At 37.7% G+C, this 17481-nt stretch overlaps 1 protein-coding gene across 1 annotated transcript in view; it reads left to right on the forward strand.

Annotated features, from left to right (window-relative positions):
• Positions 1-17481, forward strand: part of LOC104161663 (type II inositol 3,4-bisphosphate 4-phosphatase-like) — a gene marked incomplete at its 5' end in the record, with an annotated part of 72239 nt that overhangs the window by 31801 nt on the left and 22957 nt on the right. The window contains 3 exons of the mRNA XM_009700175.1: positions 1400-1497; positions 5693-5805; positions 10506-10660. Coding sequence (XP_009698477.1) covers positions 1400-1497; positions 5693-5805; positions 10506-10660 — 366 coding nt within the window. The remainder of the gene's footprint in view (positions 1-1399; positions 1498-5692; positions 5806-10505; positions 10661-17481) is intronic.

The raw sequence follows: 17481 nt of genomic DNA on the forward strand, positions 1-17481 counted from the left end.
CTTTTAATAAAGCACAGTTGAGAATATATCTGATTTAAAAGAAATATTCTCATGTGACAGTGCAGCAATGGCTACTGTGGAAATAGCCGAGTCTTCTCCCTCTTTGACCCATTTAAATATTTGATTCCTTTCTGCATGATGTAGCAGTACATTTGGTATCTTCTGATTTGTGTCTCCTTTTCTCTACCTGAATTTCTTACTTGCCTGTCCATGTCTCTCCTGTACTCCTCCGTTTCCTTTTCTGTCTTCCTTTTCTTCATTTGAAGGCTATTCTAAAGATCAGTCACAAAAACTTGGCCCTACCTGCCTTTATATTCATATCTCTCATAGCAGAGGTACCAGGAGATTTGATTATTTTTTTTTTATTTTTTTTTTTAGTTTTTTTTAGCCTATGTGAAATGGCTGTTGTAGAAATTTTGGTCTCAGAAAGACAGATATTCGCCTGCATAGCTATAGTCGGTGCGTAAGTTTAATGGCATCCTGATGTTGCCTGGGTTTTCTGTGAGGTGCGGATAACAAGGATTTGGGTGATGTGTTCCCAGCAGACTCGTCTGCTGCAAGAAAGCCCAGAACGTGCTCCTGAGCCGGCTGCAGCACCGTGGAGCGGCTGCTGAGGTCTGCGGGCTGCTGCAAGCTTAAATGCAGATGACTGAAGCTAGCTAGCCTGCGGGTCATAACTCTGAAGCTTAATGGTGAAATCACTGCTCAACAGCAGAGAAAATGGTGTTCTCATTAGTTTCAGATATAAGAAACCAAGACAACTGACAGCTCAGGAGCAGTGTAGGGCAGAAAGGGCTCAGAGGAGTAATCAATTTGACTATTTATAGCAAATATTCTCAGACCAATGCAGAAATTACTTCTTCAGGACGTTTTTCCACCTGATGCTTGCATCTCTTCCATCTTGTGTGGCTTCAATATTGTCCAGCTCTGGTAGAAATTAATATATGTAAGCAACAGCAGCAGCAAGAGGTGTAGGAGTTGGTGTTCTCTGCCTCTGGCGCCGTTTGAAATTCCCACAAAAAGCCCTTGCATTTATTCAGGATTTATGAAGGGCAAAAGAATATGTGCTTTATTGAATGTTTCTCTGTAAATGGATTTCTTCGTCCAGAAGATTTTTGAAGAATTATCCGTAAGTGATGACCTCATTCCCAAATATTAGTTCCAAAGCATGTCCAGAAGATTTTTGAAGAATTATCCATGATTGATCACCTCATTCCCAAATATTAGTTCCAAAGCACATGAGAGATTAGCAACTGTATGTTTGACAAAATCTAGTACATTAAACACTAGGAAAAAAAAAAGTTATTTCTTTATGCAAAGAAATAATTCCGAAGGATGATTTAGCTTTGCTTTGGTTTGGTGGGGTTTTTTTCCATCATTTTATTGTGCTTTTTTATAGGTTTGGAGATACCACTTTGCAGGAAAACATCAACCAGGAAAACTTAGAACTTCTAAAAGAGTATTACAAGCTGTTTACAGAAAAAATGCCTCCTGATTGTGAGTACAAAATAATGCAATATCCAACTGTCTTTGAAAAGGTTGGATGGGTGAAAGATTATAAGAAAGTAATATTAGCACAATATTAGTGTGCAGCTTTTAGATGTAGACCTCAATCCCATAAGTTGTTCCATGAAGTTAAACACTTTGTGCCGGTACGCAGCTCTGCCGAAGTCAGTGGTGACTGCAGGCCTGACACCACAGCAGGAACTACAGGGAGAGTGAAACACAGTAATGATGAGCTAAACAACTCTTTTTAGTTGACACATTAAAAAGCATATTAACAAGTAGAGGACAGTCTGTACTCACTATATTTGTACAGAAGTACTTGGTGGGATTTTTCATCGGTTTCAGTCATTCCCTCCATTCTTATTTTGAAAATGTATTAAGGTATGGCAAACCACTGAGAAATTTTTGCAAATACAATCAATAACCCACATGATAATATCACTGATATGAATAACATGGTTCCATTAGAATAGGCCCTATATTCCAATTTTGTAGAAATTTGGTATCATAGACATTACTATTCCGTTACTCTGAAAGCAAACACTGAAAAGACCATTTGTGTCAATCTAATCCTCTTAAAATAGTCTTAATGCCTAAACTATATTCCTCAGTGTCACAGATTTTACAGCCTGATTTTAAATAGCTTGGATTTAGATGTCTGCTCCTTCCCCTTGGGTAAAGGGCGGGGCAAATCTTTGGAATCTAAAGATCTACCATCCTACAGGACATGTATGTAACTCCTCATGGCGAATACTGCTGGTTACAATCCCGTGCAAAGCTTCTGTTCTCTTACAGAACACCTTGTCTTGATTACTTTTGCAAATTATCCATTACATTTATGTACTTGTAGTTATATCTAATGTGTCTCTGTATATGTGTACATGTTTATCTTTTATATCAGGATGATTTTAATTTGTTAATAATTTTGTTAGAAGTGAAAGCTCTGTTCCTAAATGGTGGGCAGTATGCCCATCCATCCACCCACATCTCTAGTATTTCTAGGGTTTCTACAGTGAAACTTATACAAGAAGTTAGTAATTAATTTAGGGGAATCCTGCCAAGAAAGCATCCTGAAAAACTAACCTCATCTGGGGTTAGGTCTAAGGTAGATCTGCTACCTCATAAATGGATCTGATTATATAAAAGCAAAAATTTGCATGCAGATAGTATTGACTGCTTTTCATTAACAGCAACGTACCTTGTACTGTCTTTCTGCAAAAGGATTATCGGTGAGCCACACAGTCTCCCTGGACTTCTTCCAGACTGTGCAGGCTTTTGAGAACTACGCTTGTCTAATTCCTTGTGTCTTTTCTGGTTATTATTACCTTCTTGCTTTTTTCTCTGCCTCGAAGATCTGAGTCTGTTCTTTGTCCAAATTTTTGCAGAACACAAAGTACCTTCTGGTTTCACTGCCCTTCCCAGTAGCTCCCTGCTATTACACGGAATCACTCTTTTGGCTTGGAGGAATGTGCATTTAAGCCAGCTGCCTGGAAAGAAGTGAAGCTGTTCCTCTGGAGGAGGACTTCAATTCCCCCCCTGTTCCCCCACCTCTGTGTTCAAGTTCTTAGGAAGATAAATGTCCATCCGAGCTGGCAGCAGCCTGGTGGTGTAGCCAAGTGCGAGCCATTCAGTATTGATGGCTCCTTGATGGTTTTGTCACACCATTCCAGATAATTTCCTGTAGTGCCAAATCTGTGCTACAAAATGAATGCAGGACCCGGCTCAGACAGCTGTTAGTTACAAATAGGGCTCAGAAAGCCAGACAGAATTTGAGGACTCGCAGCCCCCTTGGCCAGGCTGTTGCATCCACCATCCTTAGGCAGCCTCACTTGCCTGCTGCTTCATTCATATATTCCATTTCAAAAGAATTCAATTTTCCACTCCCATAAAGGTATTCCCACCTTTTGCTATTAGTTTTTCTCTCATCTCTGTAATTCTCATTGCCAATAATATTCTAGCTTTCTCTCTATTCCCAGTTATTAAAAGTCTTCAGCTGCATGTAACTGCATATGCCAAAGGCTGACTTCCTATCTTCTTTTAGACGAGTATGCACTCCCTCTCTCACCTGTTTCTCAATCTCTTTAATTCTCTAATAGGAAACTCTGAGAACAATAAATAACAATGTGCTCCCAGAAGGATTCCTACCAAAAATGCCAACCAAATGTAGTTCTGGTTTAGGCACCAAAATAGTACTGCTTTTATAGAATAGCTAATGATAGTAAGGGTACAAAAATGTATGATTGTTGTTTAGTAGTACCTAATTAATTAAAAAGAACTGCTTAGAACTCAATTTAAACAGCTGAAAGCATAAAATCGGAGAAACCTATGTCACGAGTTACATACAGTGTTGCTGGTGTGATACATAACACCCAAAGCAGCAGCAGCGTTGCAAAGAATTGTCCCATGTGAGAAGAGGGATGCATGCAAGGTTTAGAAATCCTGCAAGCAAATGATGATTTTTCTTCCATAGCATCATAATGCATGTGGCAGTACATGCATTTGCAACATAAAGTCCATGAATCTGTTTTGTACTTCCAGGCTTCTCCCCCTTATAATCTATGAGAATGATTTGATGATTTAATACTGCTTTATGACACAAGAAATTTAAGCAATCGATCACGTCCAGTGAAGATGCAGCTTGTTTGGCAAGATGACAAATTGGGAGAATCTTGCTTTACCTATGGTGAAGTCATCTCTCTGAGATGATGCATCTTCTGCTGTGAACCAAAGGAAAACTGCTTTGAGGCAATAAAACGTTTACCTAGTGATACATTCTCATAATCTGGAAGCGTCTTTTTAGACTACTCATTGTGTGCTGTGTGTTTTAAAGAAACAGATGCAGGATAAACATAATAGTCTAGTGGGTTGTGATGTATTTTTATATGCTCTGTATTATCTAATTGTACAATCAGGAATTGTAATACACAGATAAAACAATCCTCGTTAAGATTATTACAAAACTACTTTGAATGTACTTTTTGTGCATTTTTTTCCTTTTTGGCAGCACAGTACAAGTAAGGCAACTTAGACATTTTTAGAATAGTTCTTTTTGCGTATGTTTAAATTACTTCTTACTATGAATCATGGATAAGGGAAATTACAGAATTCATTAGAGATAAAAGGTAAAAGCCTGTTGATAACAAGGATTGTTCCAGCCGTGATCAGGTTAGGAGAATGGATTTTGACCTGCATTAGTAGCTGTCTCATTTTTACTCTTTGAATTGAATATAAATCTTAGGTTTTGAGTTTGGGTTGGTATTTTTCCCCACTGGATGGAACATCCTACATTTTTTGTTGAAAAAAATGTATCAATTTGGTTTAATTTTGTTTCAGCTGGTTCTGATCCTTTTTTTTTGGTGATAACTATTATTAAATTTCGTTTTACTTCATTACCGTAAGAAGAAATAATTTTGAAAAACAGATTTTGGTTGTTTCTACTGGTTTTCAAAACTAACGAAGATAAAGGTAATGTTAGAACGTATACACACAAAACAGGAAAGCAAATTAAATTGCCTACTCTTCAGTTCCCACTATACACCTATGATTAATAAAACTTCAGCTCAACTGCCATACCCTGGGGCAAGTAGGTAAAAGTTTTGATTTTAAGTAAAACTGAAATTATTTTGTATTTCAAAAGTAAAGTCCCATTTAATTTCAGACTGAGAAATATTCTTTGTTAGATTTTTTTTTTCTTTTGGGGGGGTATTTAGTACTGTTTAACCCTCCTATTATGTTATATTAGGAACTAAAGCGTCATTTTAAAACAAAAATTAGATGTTCCATCCTGAAAACAAAAGCAAAATATTTTTACTTTTAAAAAAAAAATAAACCCTCCCATCGAAGCAGAGTTTAGCACACTCGGTTATTTCTCTACTCATTTGCATTGAATGTCTATAATAGTTGATGAACAGGACTACAGCAGAGATTTGAATGTTTTCACCATCCAGTTGTAAGAGTTGAAGACACTTGAATTTTCCATGGTGAAGATCTTGGGTAGGACAACTGAATACTTAGAAAGAAGTAAGGTTTGCTTATTCCCTAAATATTTAGCTGGTGCTTTCCCTCCTGTGTTCCCAAATAAGGCTATAAATAATAGGCCTCTTCTTGACTATGGGCATTCTTTAGTCAGCACAACAATATCATCAACCTTATCGTAATGGGCAACCTTATCATCCATTTTTTCCAGGTCTACCACATTTTCAAGAACAAAATGATTTAAAGGGATTGCTAGAAAATCTCCATCAAAATATCCAGGCCAAAAAGAGAAAGAATGTAGAAATCATGTGGCTCGCTGCGACGGTAAGCTCTCTTGTTTCAGATACGTTCACACGATGAACTGATTTTCACATGCCTGCCGATATTGCAAGTGCAATGAATTTTAACAATATGATTGGAAAACTCAACGATTAAAGTAGATAGGTATGCTGAAATGGCTCTTGAACATTTCCATTCTGATGGTCTCTCATCCCAGTCATGAATATATCTCTTCTTCCCGACACTGAAACTACAGATATTTTCTTTTTCTCACTCTCTGAACTAGTAGAACTGGCTAGAATTCAAAGTGAGAAATGGTCTTGGTCGTTTTGTCATTCCCCTGCATCCTTCAGGCCCTTTTCTGCAGAGCTTCTCCTAGCCAGGCAGTCCATGGCCTGTGCTGCTGCGTGGGGTTAGTTTGTCCCAGAGGCAGGATTCTTCATTTATCCCAGTGAGTTATGTAATAGGGTAAAAGAGGTTTGCTTTTTGTTTGGGGAATGTTTTTTCTTTAACTAATTGAGTCTGGTTTTAGGTAGAGGAATCCCTTCATCCCCAGTATGGGCAGAATCAATTCCTTGGATGATCGCACATAGCTGTAAATATATCGCTTCATATAAGAGAGACAATACAGTATTCAGCTATAGTATCTAACTTTTGTTTTGTTTAAAATCATGTCCATTTTTTGATAATAGGAAATTTGGTTATTCAAAATATCTTCCTTTTATTGTTTAGTGTCCATAAGCCTTGAGGTATGATACAAGACATATTACTTGCTCTGGCTTTTGTTTAACATTGCTGCACTCAACTTTTGATTTTCTGTAATTAAGATAGTTATGTTTTATAAATAAGTGTTTAATTGTATTGGTACAACTTTGTCAATCGCATTTTATGTTTTGGTTTTTTTTTTTTAGCCAGCGTCACCACGACAGCCACTCCAATGGCACTGATAGCAACACGAAATAAGCTAGATAGGCAAAGAACAGACATTGAGACACAGGGAGAACACAAGGAAAAATGTTTATCAAACAATGAATAATACTTATTTTGCTTTATTCACATAATTCTTTTTTGTTTCCTAATTCTGTGTTTTTTGCACAGACACCTAAAAAAAAAAACCCAAACACAAACCAACCAACCAAACAAAAAAACACAACAAAAAATGAAAAACAAACCGCACAAAAAAAACCCTGACAAAACAACCCTTAGATGTTTGTAAAGAGCTCAAGCTTTTCAAGAATGTGAAATTCAAGCAGGTAATTGTCTGAGATTTAGACAAGTACCCTTGGTGTGTCTGCCCATTTTTACAAGCAGAGCTTGAGTCTTTGGTATTGACTGCGATTGAAGCAAGACCTTGTGTTTTGTGAACTTTTGAATGCACATACCCTTTAAGGCAAAGAAATATTTGATACAAAATATTAATAAAATTCTCCACGAGTTTTCATTAACACCAGGAACAAGACAATATTAACTATGACTTTGTATTAATAACACCTGTAATTTTTTATATTGCTAATAACATTTTGCCTTGTGGTTAATAAATATTATCATATGCTATTGCAGTATAAATCTGTTGTGAGTAAAAATATTATATTTTCTTGCAGTACCAGTTCTGCAATTACTATGAAACATTAGTTTTTAGAGAAGTAAAAGATAAATCAGGACAGGATAGTGTAAAATGAGCTACAAAGAATGACAGAATTTATTTCATCTTTGGATATAGAAAGTTGTCTTCTACCATCTATTCATGATTCCCTGAAATTAATTTCATGGGTAAAAAGAATTCTTTGGACATACAAACTGTTTCCGATTTTTCCTTCACTATATTTTGTTTCTCTTTACATTACCATACTGTAACCTTCTGAAATGAGTATTTCTGGACCCATTGATCTACACACTGTTATACTATGTTACATTTATTTACTGGAAAGGTATATCACTTTGTGATTTGGAAAGGCTATCACTTTGTGGTTGCAGTAGATGTATGAGATTCTACATGGATATGCGTATGTATCTGCACCTGCGTGTAATCCCTGTTGTAATGGGACTGTGAGAATACAGCTGCATTTTAAAAGTCAGCTTTTGCAAATTGGTATCACAAACGTTTCTTATTCTAAATATAATGGGAAGGAGATTTAAATGTTATATATTTTTATTTCCTAAGCTGCACCCTTCATCTTCTGTCTTTTATCAGGAGAAATAATCAGAGCATTGATCTATTCTTGGTTTAGTCTTCATGGTTTTATATGCTTTTATCATCCCCTCTTTAAACTTAATCACAATCCTAATCATTTAAATCTGTGTTCGTAAAGGAGACTTTCTAAAGCTCTAATAAATGTTAAGTCTATTTCTCCTCCTCCTCTATCTTCAATATATTTGGGGAAGAAGTGAGCAAAATTGAGTATAAAATTCAGGCTGGACACTAATCGTAAGCTGTGTGTTCTGATATGATGGTATTACTATATATTTGGTATTGTCCCTTGGATTTCTAGAGCATCAGATCATTGTGTTTGCCCGTTTTAATTATTTACTTTGTTTAACTGCTGCTGCTTAGTGAACTGCGTCATTCTGAGAATTTATCTGGGCCAGCCTATCAGGTTAAGCTACGTTTCTCCTTAAATCAGAATCTAAGGATTTTTTAATTTGTTTATTTAAGTCAACAGATAGTTTTCTATTTAATCCACTTTGAAATGATTGAGACATTCGTACTGAACTTTAATGCAAAATAAGCTTGTGGTTACGGTCATTTGCTTATTGTGCCTAGAATGCTTCTCAGGTCAAACCTGACTCTCGCTAGCCAGCACGTTATAGGTATGTTTTCAGTCCAGGTTTGGGATTTAGTCTCCCTTCCCTGCATCGGAGACCATCACTCATCCAGGATAATTACCTGGGGTTTTATGACTCATTCACTTCAAATAGGCACAATGACTCATGGACTTCAAAAGAGACTAGTGTAAAGAGAATTAATCTCTTCAATTAAGCAGTTAACTTCTTTCACAGCATTACTTAAAAAAAAGTCTTATAGTACTTCATTTAAATCCCAATGCAACTTTACAAATTTTTAAACAGATTTAAGTTTTAAAATTTTGAATTATAGGAGAGAAGAAACGCTCACAGGTTCTCCTTTACTAGCCTGTACTTCTTTGGATTCAAAGTTAGATTCAATTAATTCATTCCCTGGATTCAACTTTTGAGATCGCCCTTACCACAATATCACAAAGACCCTAAAGACTATAAATATTTTCTGGGCCATTGATTTTAAGAGAATTTCTGAGAATGCAATTAATGGATAAAAAAAGCGCTTATTTGCTGAAGTGAGATTATAAAGATCATGTTCTCATTTCATCCTGCAAGATCCCAAGTAAACACATGATAGCCAAGCTGGGAGGTTCCTTAGGATGGAGCCTAACTGCTGTAATTTATTGCCTTGCCCTATTCTCATAACTATTTCCTTTCTTGATACTGTTATAGCTATGATTGTCCAGGGATAGAAGCAAGCAAAGCAAAGTATTACTTTTTCTTAGGATAAATTATATCAGGGAAAAGGCAGACCTGCACCTGGGCACACCAGCTCTCCTTCAAATTTTTCTTTTTCTAGTAAAATATTATTTGAACCTAAAGTACAAACTAATGGGCTAGTACAACCACAGATTGATTTTTAAGGTGAGAAATTATCCTTAAAAACATGTCATGTTTCCCATAAAATTTTGTGAAAATGTACAGTGAAAGCAAACAACCCATGGCAGTCATTTGTGTTAGGCTTTAATTGCTCTGGGTCGCACATTGAACAGTTTCCCTGTTGAAAATAAGGCCTATATTTAAATTCAGATGTGTCTGAATACATACCCATGTGAGAAGTTAGTCCTCTATGTTGATGAGCCTGAGTTAAGACTTGTCAAAGTCTGTCTTTGCTTTTTCAACATTCATTAGGTGTTCAGACACATAAGCTTTAATTGAATAGGGTGGTTGTCACAGAAAGTGAGGAAAAAATGAAGCGACTTTTCCTTTTATAGTCTAGGCTAACACAAATACTACTTATTTCAAGTTCAGGAGGTTGGATGCAATGGTGTGGTAAGCTGTAGTATGTGTAGACTTTAGTGACTTGCTTAAAATGCTTAGGACTAAGAACAGTAGATTATTTTTTTTGTTGGGTCCACTGTCAGTTTCTTGCTTCACTTGGTGGGGGGCTGTTGGGGTGGGCAGGAGAGAGACTGCAGTACAAGATTAAGTGCAGCTCTCAAAGTCACTCACGGCTCCTTTTTCCTCAGTGGGCAGGTTATTTGTAGGCTTGTCCTGCCAATGAAAACCCTGAAGATCTACTTTTCAAATGTGTCTTCTGGACAAATTGGAAATGGGCTGTAGATCAGTAGCTATCATCTTCTGGTGCTATTTTTGTAGAGTGTTAATGCTGCAAATTTATAAACAAAAGGTAAATTTATAGTTCTTTTCAGCACAAGGTTTTCATCTTTTGTGGCACTGTGTCAGGCCAGCATGGGCGTAATCCTTAGAATACGAAAATCCCCAGGGCAGTGCTAATGACCAATTTAACTGCAAAGGCACAGGTCAGCAGCTGTATGACCCAGGCTGGAGTTACTACACTTAATAGCTATTTTCTTCTTCAGAAATACTGTAGTTCTCTGTATTCGTTGTCTGTGATTGCAAAATTGCCGGAGTTTCACAGCCTGCCTAGTGTGTAGAGATCACAAGGTGTGAAAAGGGCAATCCTTTGACATCTGCACGTGTTTCAGATTTGCCGTAAGCTGAACGGAGTCCGTTTCACCTGCTGCAAAAGTGCCAAAGACCGGACATCCATGTCAGTGACGCTGGAGCAGTGCTCCATCTTGAGGGACGAGCATCAGCTTCACAAAGACTTCTTTATTCGGGCGCTGGATTGTATGAGAAGGTACGTGGAGATTTTTGCATGTCCCTTGCATTGCATTTTGAGCTAAGCCAGGAACTATGGTACAGCACGGTCTAAAGCCGGTTGCAAATGCATGGTAGGCCCCCGTCCTGATTTGGCGGAGAGCTGACCAGCAGCATGCCAACTGGTCAGTCACTTTGGCATGCAAGGTCTTTGCAACTGTGCGTTTATCACTAATTAACAGTTTCCGAGATAGATATGTGAAACTTTGCACTGACTGTAGAATTTGACCAAGTAAAGAGCAGTTATTTTAACAATTTCCTTAGCTTTCATAAGACTTCAAATCTTAACAATATTCTATAACTGTATTAAAAAAAAAAGTTATTTTCTGTTTTAAGAATATTTTTTACATGTTTACACACTCACTAAATCATTTGTTTAATTTAGACAAATACTGTGAAAGCAGAATTAAGCGTTTGTTACAGATGGCAATTCTTATTAACTCGTTATTAAAAGTAAAAGAAACTCAAGTAGGTTCGGACTGATGGTGGTTGCCACTAATATCTGATAAAATCTTCACTGTGCTTAAAAAATAAAAAAACTTTTTTCTGAATTACAACTATGCAGAAATTGAGGCTGATGTTATCAGGAATGTATAATTAAAAGTTGTAAAGATTTCTGATTACCTGAATCTTTCATGAATACAAAAAAAAACGTTGAGCAAACAAGCTTTGATCATAAAATGAACCCAGATGCTATATTCTCTAAAGTGTTCATCATTGGCTTTTATGATTTTTCTATGAGTTTAAAAAATTGTATCCGCAATATTCAAATAATATACCACAAATGTCACTGCAAAACTAATAGAAAATATTCTGGTCAGCCTGCGAAGAAGTAACTGAATCATATCTTGCACGTATGTGACACACAAATTGTTTGTATGTTGGATTTGGAAAGATCATACTAAGTAAACAGTCATCTTTAAACTCTAATTGATAATTCTTGACCTGAATATTTAGTATTGTCAGATTGGGTGTTTAATGTCTGGATTAACACTGTAGGTTTACACATGTAGGGTCCTTTTGTCTTTTGGCAAAGACAGATATTCTAAAGAAAAAAGGTAATGTTTACAAAGCAGGTCAGCAGAGGACTGAGATGGCTTAGACGTAGAGTTGGTTTGCAAGGTGCTGGTGTGGTGTGACGTATTAAACTGAGGTGTATCGCTTTGTGTCTGTCATCAGCTTGCATAAAGTCTCTGCAGTATTTCAGTGAGTGAATGACTTGTGTGCAGTCTTTCATAACTACATGTTTTGTCATTAATGAAAAATTCCTCAGTTTTCTGTGTTAAATTTCATTTGTGTTGGCATTTCAAATATTTTTTTTTTCTTTTATGTCTCCAATAAATACAAAAAATACAAAAGTGTGTGAGCTACAGTAAATTACCAGATACAGGCTTACTAATATAAAATCATTGTTATAGTAGAATAGCATTAAGTAGGAGATTGAAAAAGTTTCACAGATATAAACCTGGTTTTTAAAAAAAGCCCTGATATTTATACAAACTAACTTGTTAGTAAGAAAGTAAGTAGGTTTTTGTTGACTGAAATGTAAGCAACTTTGAGTGCTTTTCTATCACATAACTGGTCTGAAAGCTGAGAATATTAACACGTTAGTTATATTCGCAGATAACAGTAAATTGATGTCACAAAAGAATGGTGAAAAGCCGAGAAAATCTGGAAAAAACTTAAAAAATAAATGAGTAGAGGGTGGTATATGAGGTTGAAGCACCATCATAAGAGTGTGAATTCCATGTTTTTGCTGTAGTTTTAAGCAGAGAAAAACTTTATCCTGCTAATATCCTGTAAATGAATTTGAAACAGCCTTGAACTGAAGGAGATGCTGTGTTGGAGGGAAGGTAATAATTTTGACTTGGCTGGTGGGGATTGTCTGGGACTTCAAGCAAGGGCCTTGCAAGTAGTGGCAGTAGCATACAAAATAACCTGCACCGTCGGGATAATAAGTAAACAGATCTTTTACCTATGCTGGTTTCTATCTGTACAACACCGTTCACACAACTGGAGGTTAAAAAAACACCTGAGCAGCCAATGTACTTTCTTTTCTCATGAGCTGGTGAATGAAAGCCCAACAATTCAGAACAGGAGACTAAAAATGTCAAATGGGGACACATAGTACTTAACTCTACGGTACTCTCATTGGGAGTTGGTCAGACAGTTTCAAGAGCTGTCTTTGGGTGCTTTTTTGGGTATCTTTGGTGCTACAGAAAAAACAGCAGGGACTGTTTCTCCTTCCCCACTGCCCATCTGTTGCTGGAGGCACTTATGGAGCGGTGCTGGAAGTGATGCCGGCTCTCCTCCCTCTCCACCGCTGACGCGGTGCTGTGGCAGCTGGGCGCCCTTCTTGCAGGCAGATGGAGAAAGGTGAATTGCAGAGAAGGGCAGTTTGAGAGAGAGCACTGGGAAGGAAGGAACAACCAGGCAAAAGAGAGAGGGGGGAAAGCCATCATTTCCACAGGAAGGGATATAATGGCGTTTCAACTCAAATCTCCTGTATTTTACTTGAGGGAAGTTTGGCAGCTATGTTTTTGAGGTTTGTGTGAATGAGGTCAACAGGCTTCTTTTGGTAGTTGTTGTGAGGCTTACTCTTGTATCCTTTCTTTTTATTTGATTACTATTGAAAAGTGTTATTTGAAAGATTATGCTGTGCATTTCTAATCTTTTCATTGACTGCTTATAGAAGCTTTTAGAATGATTTTCATGTCTATAAGAACCTATTTTGTTTCAAGAGCAGACAGAGGAAAAACTCTGTTTGCCGTTTAATTTATAATTTTAGCAATTCCCTGATGAATCTTCTCCAGATCACTTAGTTAAACTCTGTCAATCAAATCCCTTTACGCTGATTGCCACAAATCACTTTTAAGCCTTTCAAAAGAACAAGTAGACAAGAAAAATTCAATTTTAACATCCAGAATCCTAACAGACAGGATTGATCTTTGAAAGGCTTCTTTCAAGAGTTAACAGCAGGAGATAGAGAGTACTGTGAAACAAAGTGAGTTGTAAAAGTAAACGGCGATTCAAAAGCAGCCTTTACTGGAAATGCCATAATTTTGAGATATGAAAATTATAAAGGTGCCTGTGTAGCTGTAAAGCTTTTTCTTTTCCTACCAGTGCTGACACAGCTTTGCTGGCTGTCATAACAGGGAACCATGTGCTTATGGGTTTGTGCTTTCTTGCCACCAGAAGTTTGGAGATGCTGGACTTGTGTGTGCTGCTGCTTTTCAGCTTCTCTGATGTCCCTAGGATTTTGAGCAAACCAGAGGCAATTTCAGGTGGTTCAGTGTGTTTGCTTCGATGTACGTTGCACAATGCTGTTTTGGAAAATACTGCCAGTAGCTGTTATTTAATGACTTAGTTTGTAAGTGGAAACAGTGTCGTGTAGTGATAAACCAAATGATGTGTATTGCTGCTTAAAAAAAAAAAGCTGTACAAAAATCTGTCTGTTAGTTGTCCCTTTAGCGTATGAAAAATGTGATGAAACAATGATAGGAATTCAAGCTTTATTACCATATGTAATATATGGTTTTGTCTTCTGGGTGTGACTCTAGCTATTATGATGCTGCAATTGATCTGTGTGAGAAGCGGCCATTCCATCAATAATTCTACATATTATAGTTTCCTTAGTGGATTTATGTGACTTCCATTGATCTTAGTTGACATGCATAGGGCAGAATGAGGAAAATCAGTATGTTATCCCCTCTGTATCAAGTGCTTGCAACTCAGATCATATTAAAATCACATTTATGATGTTGCTGCTGCTTTCAAATCATCATTTTTTTTTGCAATCATCAATATTCTTTTCTTATTTTTCCCTTCACCGATATGTGAATATTTCCTGTCATTCAATGTTAACTATATTGCAAGCGAAAGTAGAGAGACAGAACTGATTTACCTGAGTTCATTGCAGTATCTGTCACACGATTCTACTTTTTGTCTTTAGAGCTGGCCACTGCTTAAGGAAGGTTGGACTCTGGTAGGCAGCACACTATGAAGCAGTTCTGTAAAACTAGTTTGGTTTTTGGTTTTTTTGTTTTTTCTTTTTTCTTCTTTCTCTTCTGAACCTATTTAATTTTAATGTTTCTGTGACAGGACCCCTTTTGGAGGTCTTGGGTAGTGAGTATCCTCAGAATCTCCTGGGTTTTGAGCATGTTTCCAATATAGCCTCAAAAGTAAAAACCAGCAAATTAAATGACAAATCCACCACCTGTGGTGAAGCCTCCAAGCTTTCAGCATTATCATCGTTCTTAGCAGGGCACAATACTTGTCAGAAATTTCGGACATTGAATACAAAATTTGACTTGGTGTAGGGGACATTGTTTTCACTTGAAACAGTAGTCAAGGATATTTCAGATTATTTTAGGTAAATTGCCTGTCAAAAATCTGATTGAAGCACAAATACAAAGAATAAATAGTCTGGGCAACAAAATATGGTCTTTTGAATGCCCAATTATGAAACAAATAGCTGCTTTTTAAAGAGCTCTTTGAGGGCATCTTTTCTTAAAGGTCATCGTAAAGATGTGTGAGTTGAGAAGGAGGGAGAGCTGTAATACCTCTTTAATCAGGGACTCTCAGATGTTCTGGGCAGAATCCATAGAGCCAGGCTGAGACGGACCCTGGCCATGGAAGGGCCTGTACCAAACAACGCAGCGTTGCGATTGCTACATGCGCAGGGATGCAGGAGCCAAGGGAGGGGATAAGAGACTGGGATCCATGTGCAGGACTTCCGCTGCCTTTTTCCTATCTCCCAGCTTTCACCCTGCCCCTGATATCAAAGGGTTAAATAATTCAGCTAAATTAACAGAAAAGCAGGCACATTCTTTAGCCTGGCATCTCAAGGTTGGGAAGCATCAAGAAAAAGAACAAATAATTAGAAGAAGGGACACTGCTATCTAAGTCAGTAGGCAAGAATGTGGCGAGAGGCCTTCAAGAGAGGGAGTTCTAGACATGAAGGGAGCCAAGCTGATAACACGGTACAACCCACAGACATCAACAGTAAAGTAGCTGAGAGCAGGACAGAGATAATTGTGGTAGTGGGAGATCGCCACCTCCAACTCAAACGGCCCCCCCAAAAGAGGGCAAAACCCCGCTTGGGGAGCATGTGCAGTTACTAGAGAGGCTTCATTAGTGCTTACTGAGAATGCGTACTAATTTACATCAGAAGCGAGAGACTTATAACCAATCCTAAGTGTGAATAACAATTAATATGTAGTGTACTATGAATATGCAAATGACTCATGGTATATAATATGTATCTTCATTTTACTCGATGTGCAAGTTTGGAGGAGCAATACCTCTTGCACCCGGCACAGAAATAAACATACTTTATAACTCTCCGCGAGTTGTAGAGTTTGCTTCTGCACGTCACCCCTGCAAGCTTGTGGCAGTAGCTGCAGTGCGCGAGGGGTCACACAGGAGAGGAAGCACATGTTTTCCTCTAACCTTTTCTTTTTCTAGCCCATCTGACTTTCTCCATCTTTTTTTTTTTTTTTTTTCCTGAGAGTATTGGTGCAGTGTAAACAAAACTTAAAAGGGAAAGCCTGGCTTCCAACATAAATTTTTCCATCATTCTATGGTTCTTTAGAAACTTAACATTTATATTTTGAAGAACAAACTTTAGATGGAAAGATTTACATTACCTAATGTACTGAAAGAGGCCTGGCTTTAAGTAACAGCAAGGTCCAATTTTGGTGCATTGAACCACCATGAATACTGTGTTCTAAAACTAAATTTACTACTTTTTTAAGTTGCAACAGTGTGTGGAGGAGAGGAAAACAAAGTGGAGAGAGATGGTCACAAGATGTAATAAGAATTAATGCAGTTGGCACCTTTTTGGAGTCGTAGAAAAAAGGTCTCTCTCTGAGCATCCTTCTGGAAGGAGGAGGAGAATTGCAGACAAAGTATCAAACAGTAGCTTGAAAAGACTGTGTTAAATCTAAGGTTTTCTAAGTACTTGGCTTCACAGAGTTGATCTTTATAATGTTTCTTTAAAGCAATTCTCTGGTTTTGAAGACTTAAGGGAAAAAAAAAAAGACAGGAAACCCAAACACACTTTCTTTGCATCTGGTCAGGCTCAGGAAGGTCGTTGGTGAGGTTCAGGCTTCTACATGGGCAAATGAAGTAAAATTGGCAGTGGTTTTGTAATACAGTCTCATATATTTTGTCTGTTTCACTGGGGTCAGATGTTCAAGTCCATGTTTTGCAGAGGAGTGTTCTCTAGCTGACTACAGAAGTTTCATTTCTCCTGTACCTTGTTTCTCTAACTTCTTCCCAAACACTGGTTGCAGGCTTCTTTCTGATCAACACCGCAGTCAGAGTTGTGAGAACTCTCTCATGAGAACTTTCTCAGCTTCCTCTTTTTCACCAGACTATTGCTTGAATATTTCCCTCTGGTTGCTCCTTCCTCCTCTGCAACACGTGTGGCTGCCTTTGTCCGTCTTCTCCAGAGCTTGGGCGCTGACCTCAGGAACAACAGAGAGAGAACAGCAGAGACAGGCCCCCTGCCTCATTGCTTTGGCTTCATATCACTGCGGCCATCATCTGCCAGGGAGAAGAACAGCAACGAAAAGTCTTGTCTAACCCCTTGACCTGGCAAACGTTCAACATAGATTGAATCCTCAAAGCGTGTACCTGCTGAATTTTAACAAGTCTTTGTTAGGAAGAAATGGTTTGAGATTCTTGCAGGAGCAGGCTCTTACAACAGTTACATCTCTCATACCCTTATTACCGTGGTGCAGAATAGAAAATCCTGCTCTTCAGGATGGAGGTACTAGTGATCATCTCAATAAAAAA

The sequence above is a fragment of the Cariama cristata genome, unplaced genomic scaffold (assembly GCF_000690535.1).
Source record: "Cariama cristata isolate BGI_N322 unplaced genomic scaffold, ASM69053v1 scaffold800, whole genome shotgun sequence".
NCBI lineage: Eukaryota > Metazoa > Chordata > Aves > Cariamiformes > Cariamidae > Cariama > Cariama cristata.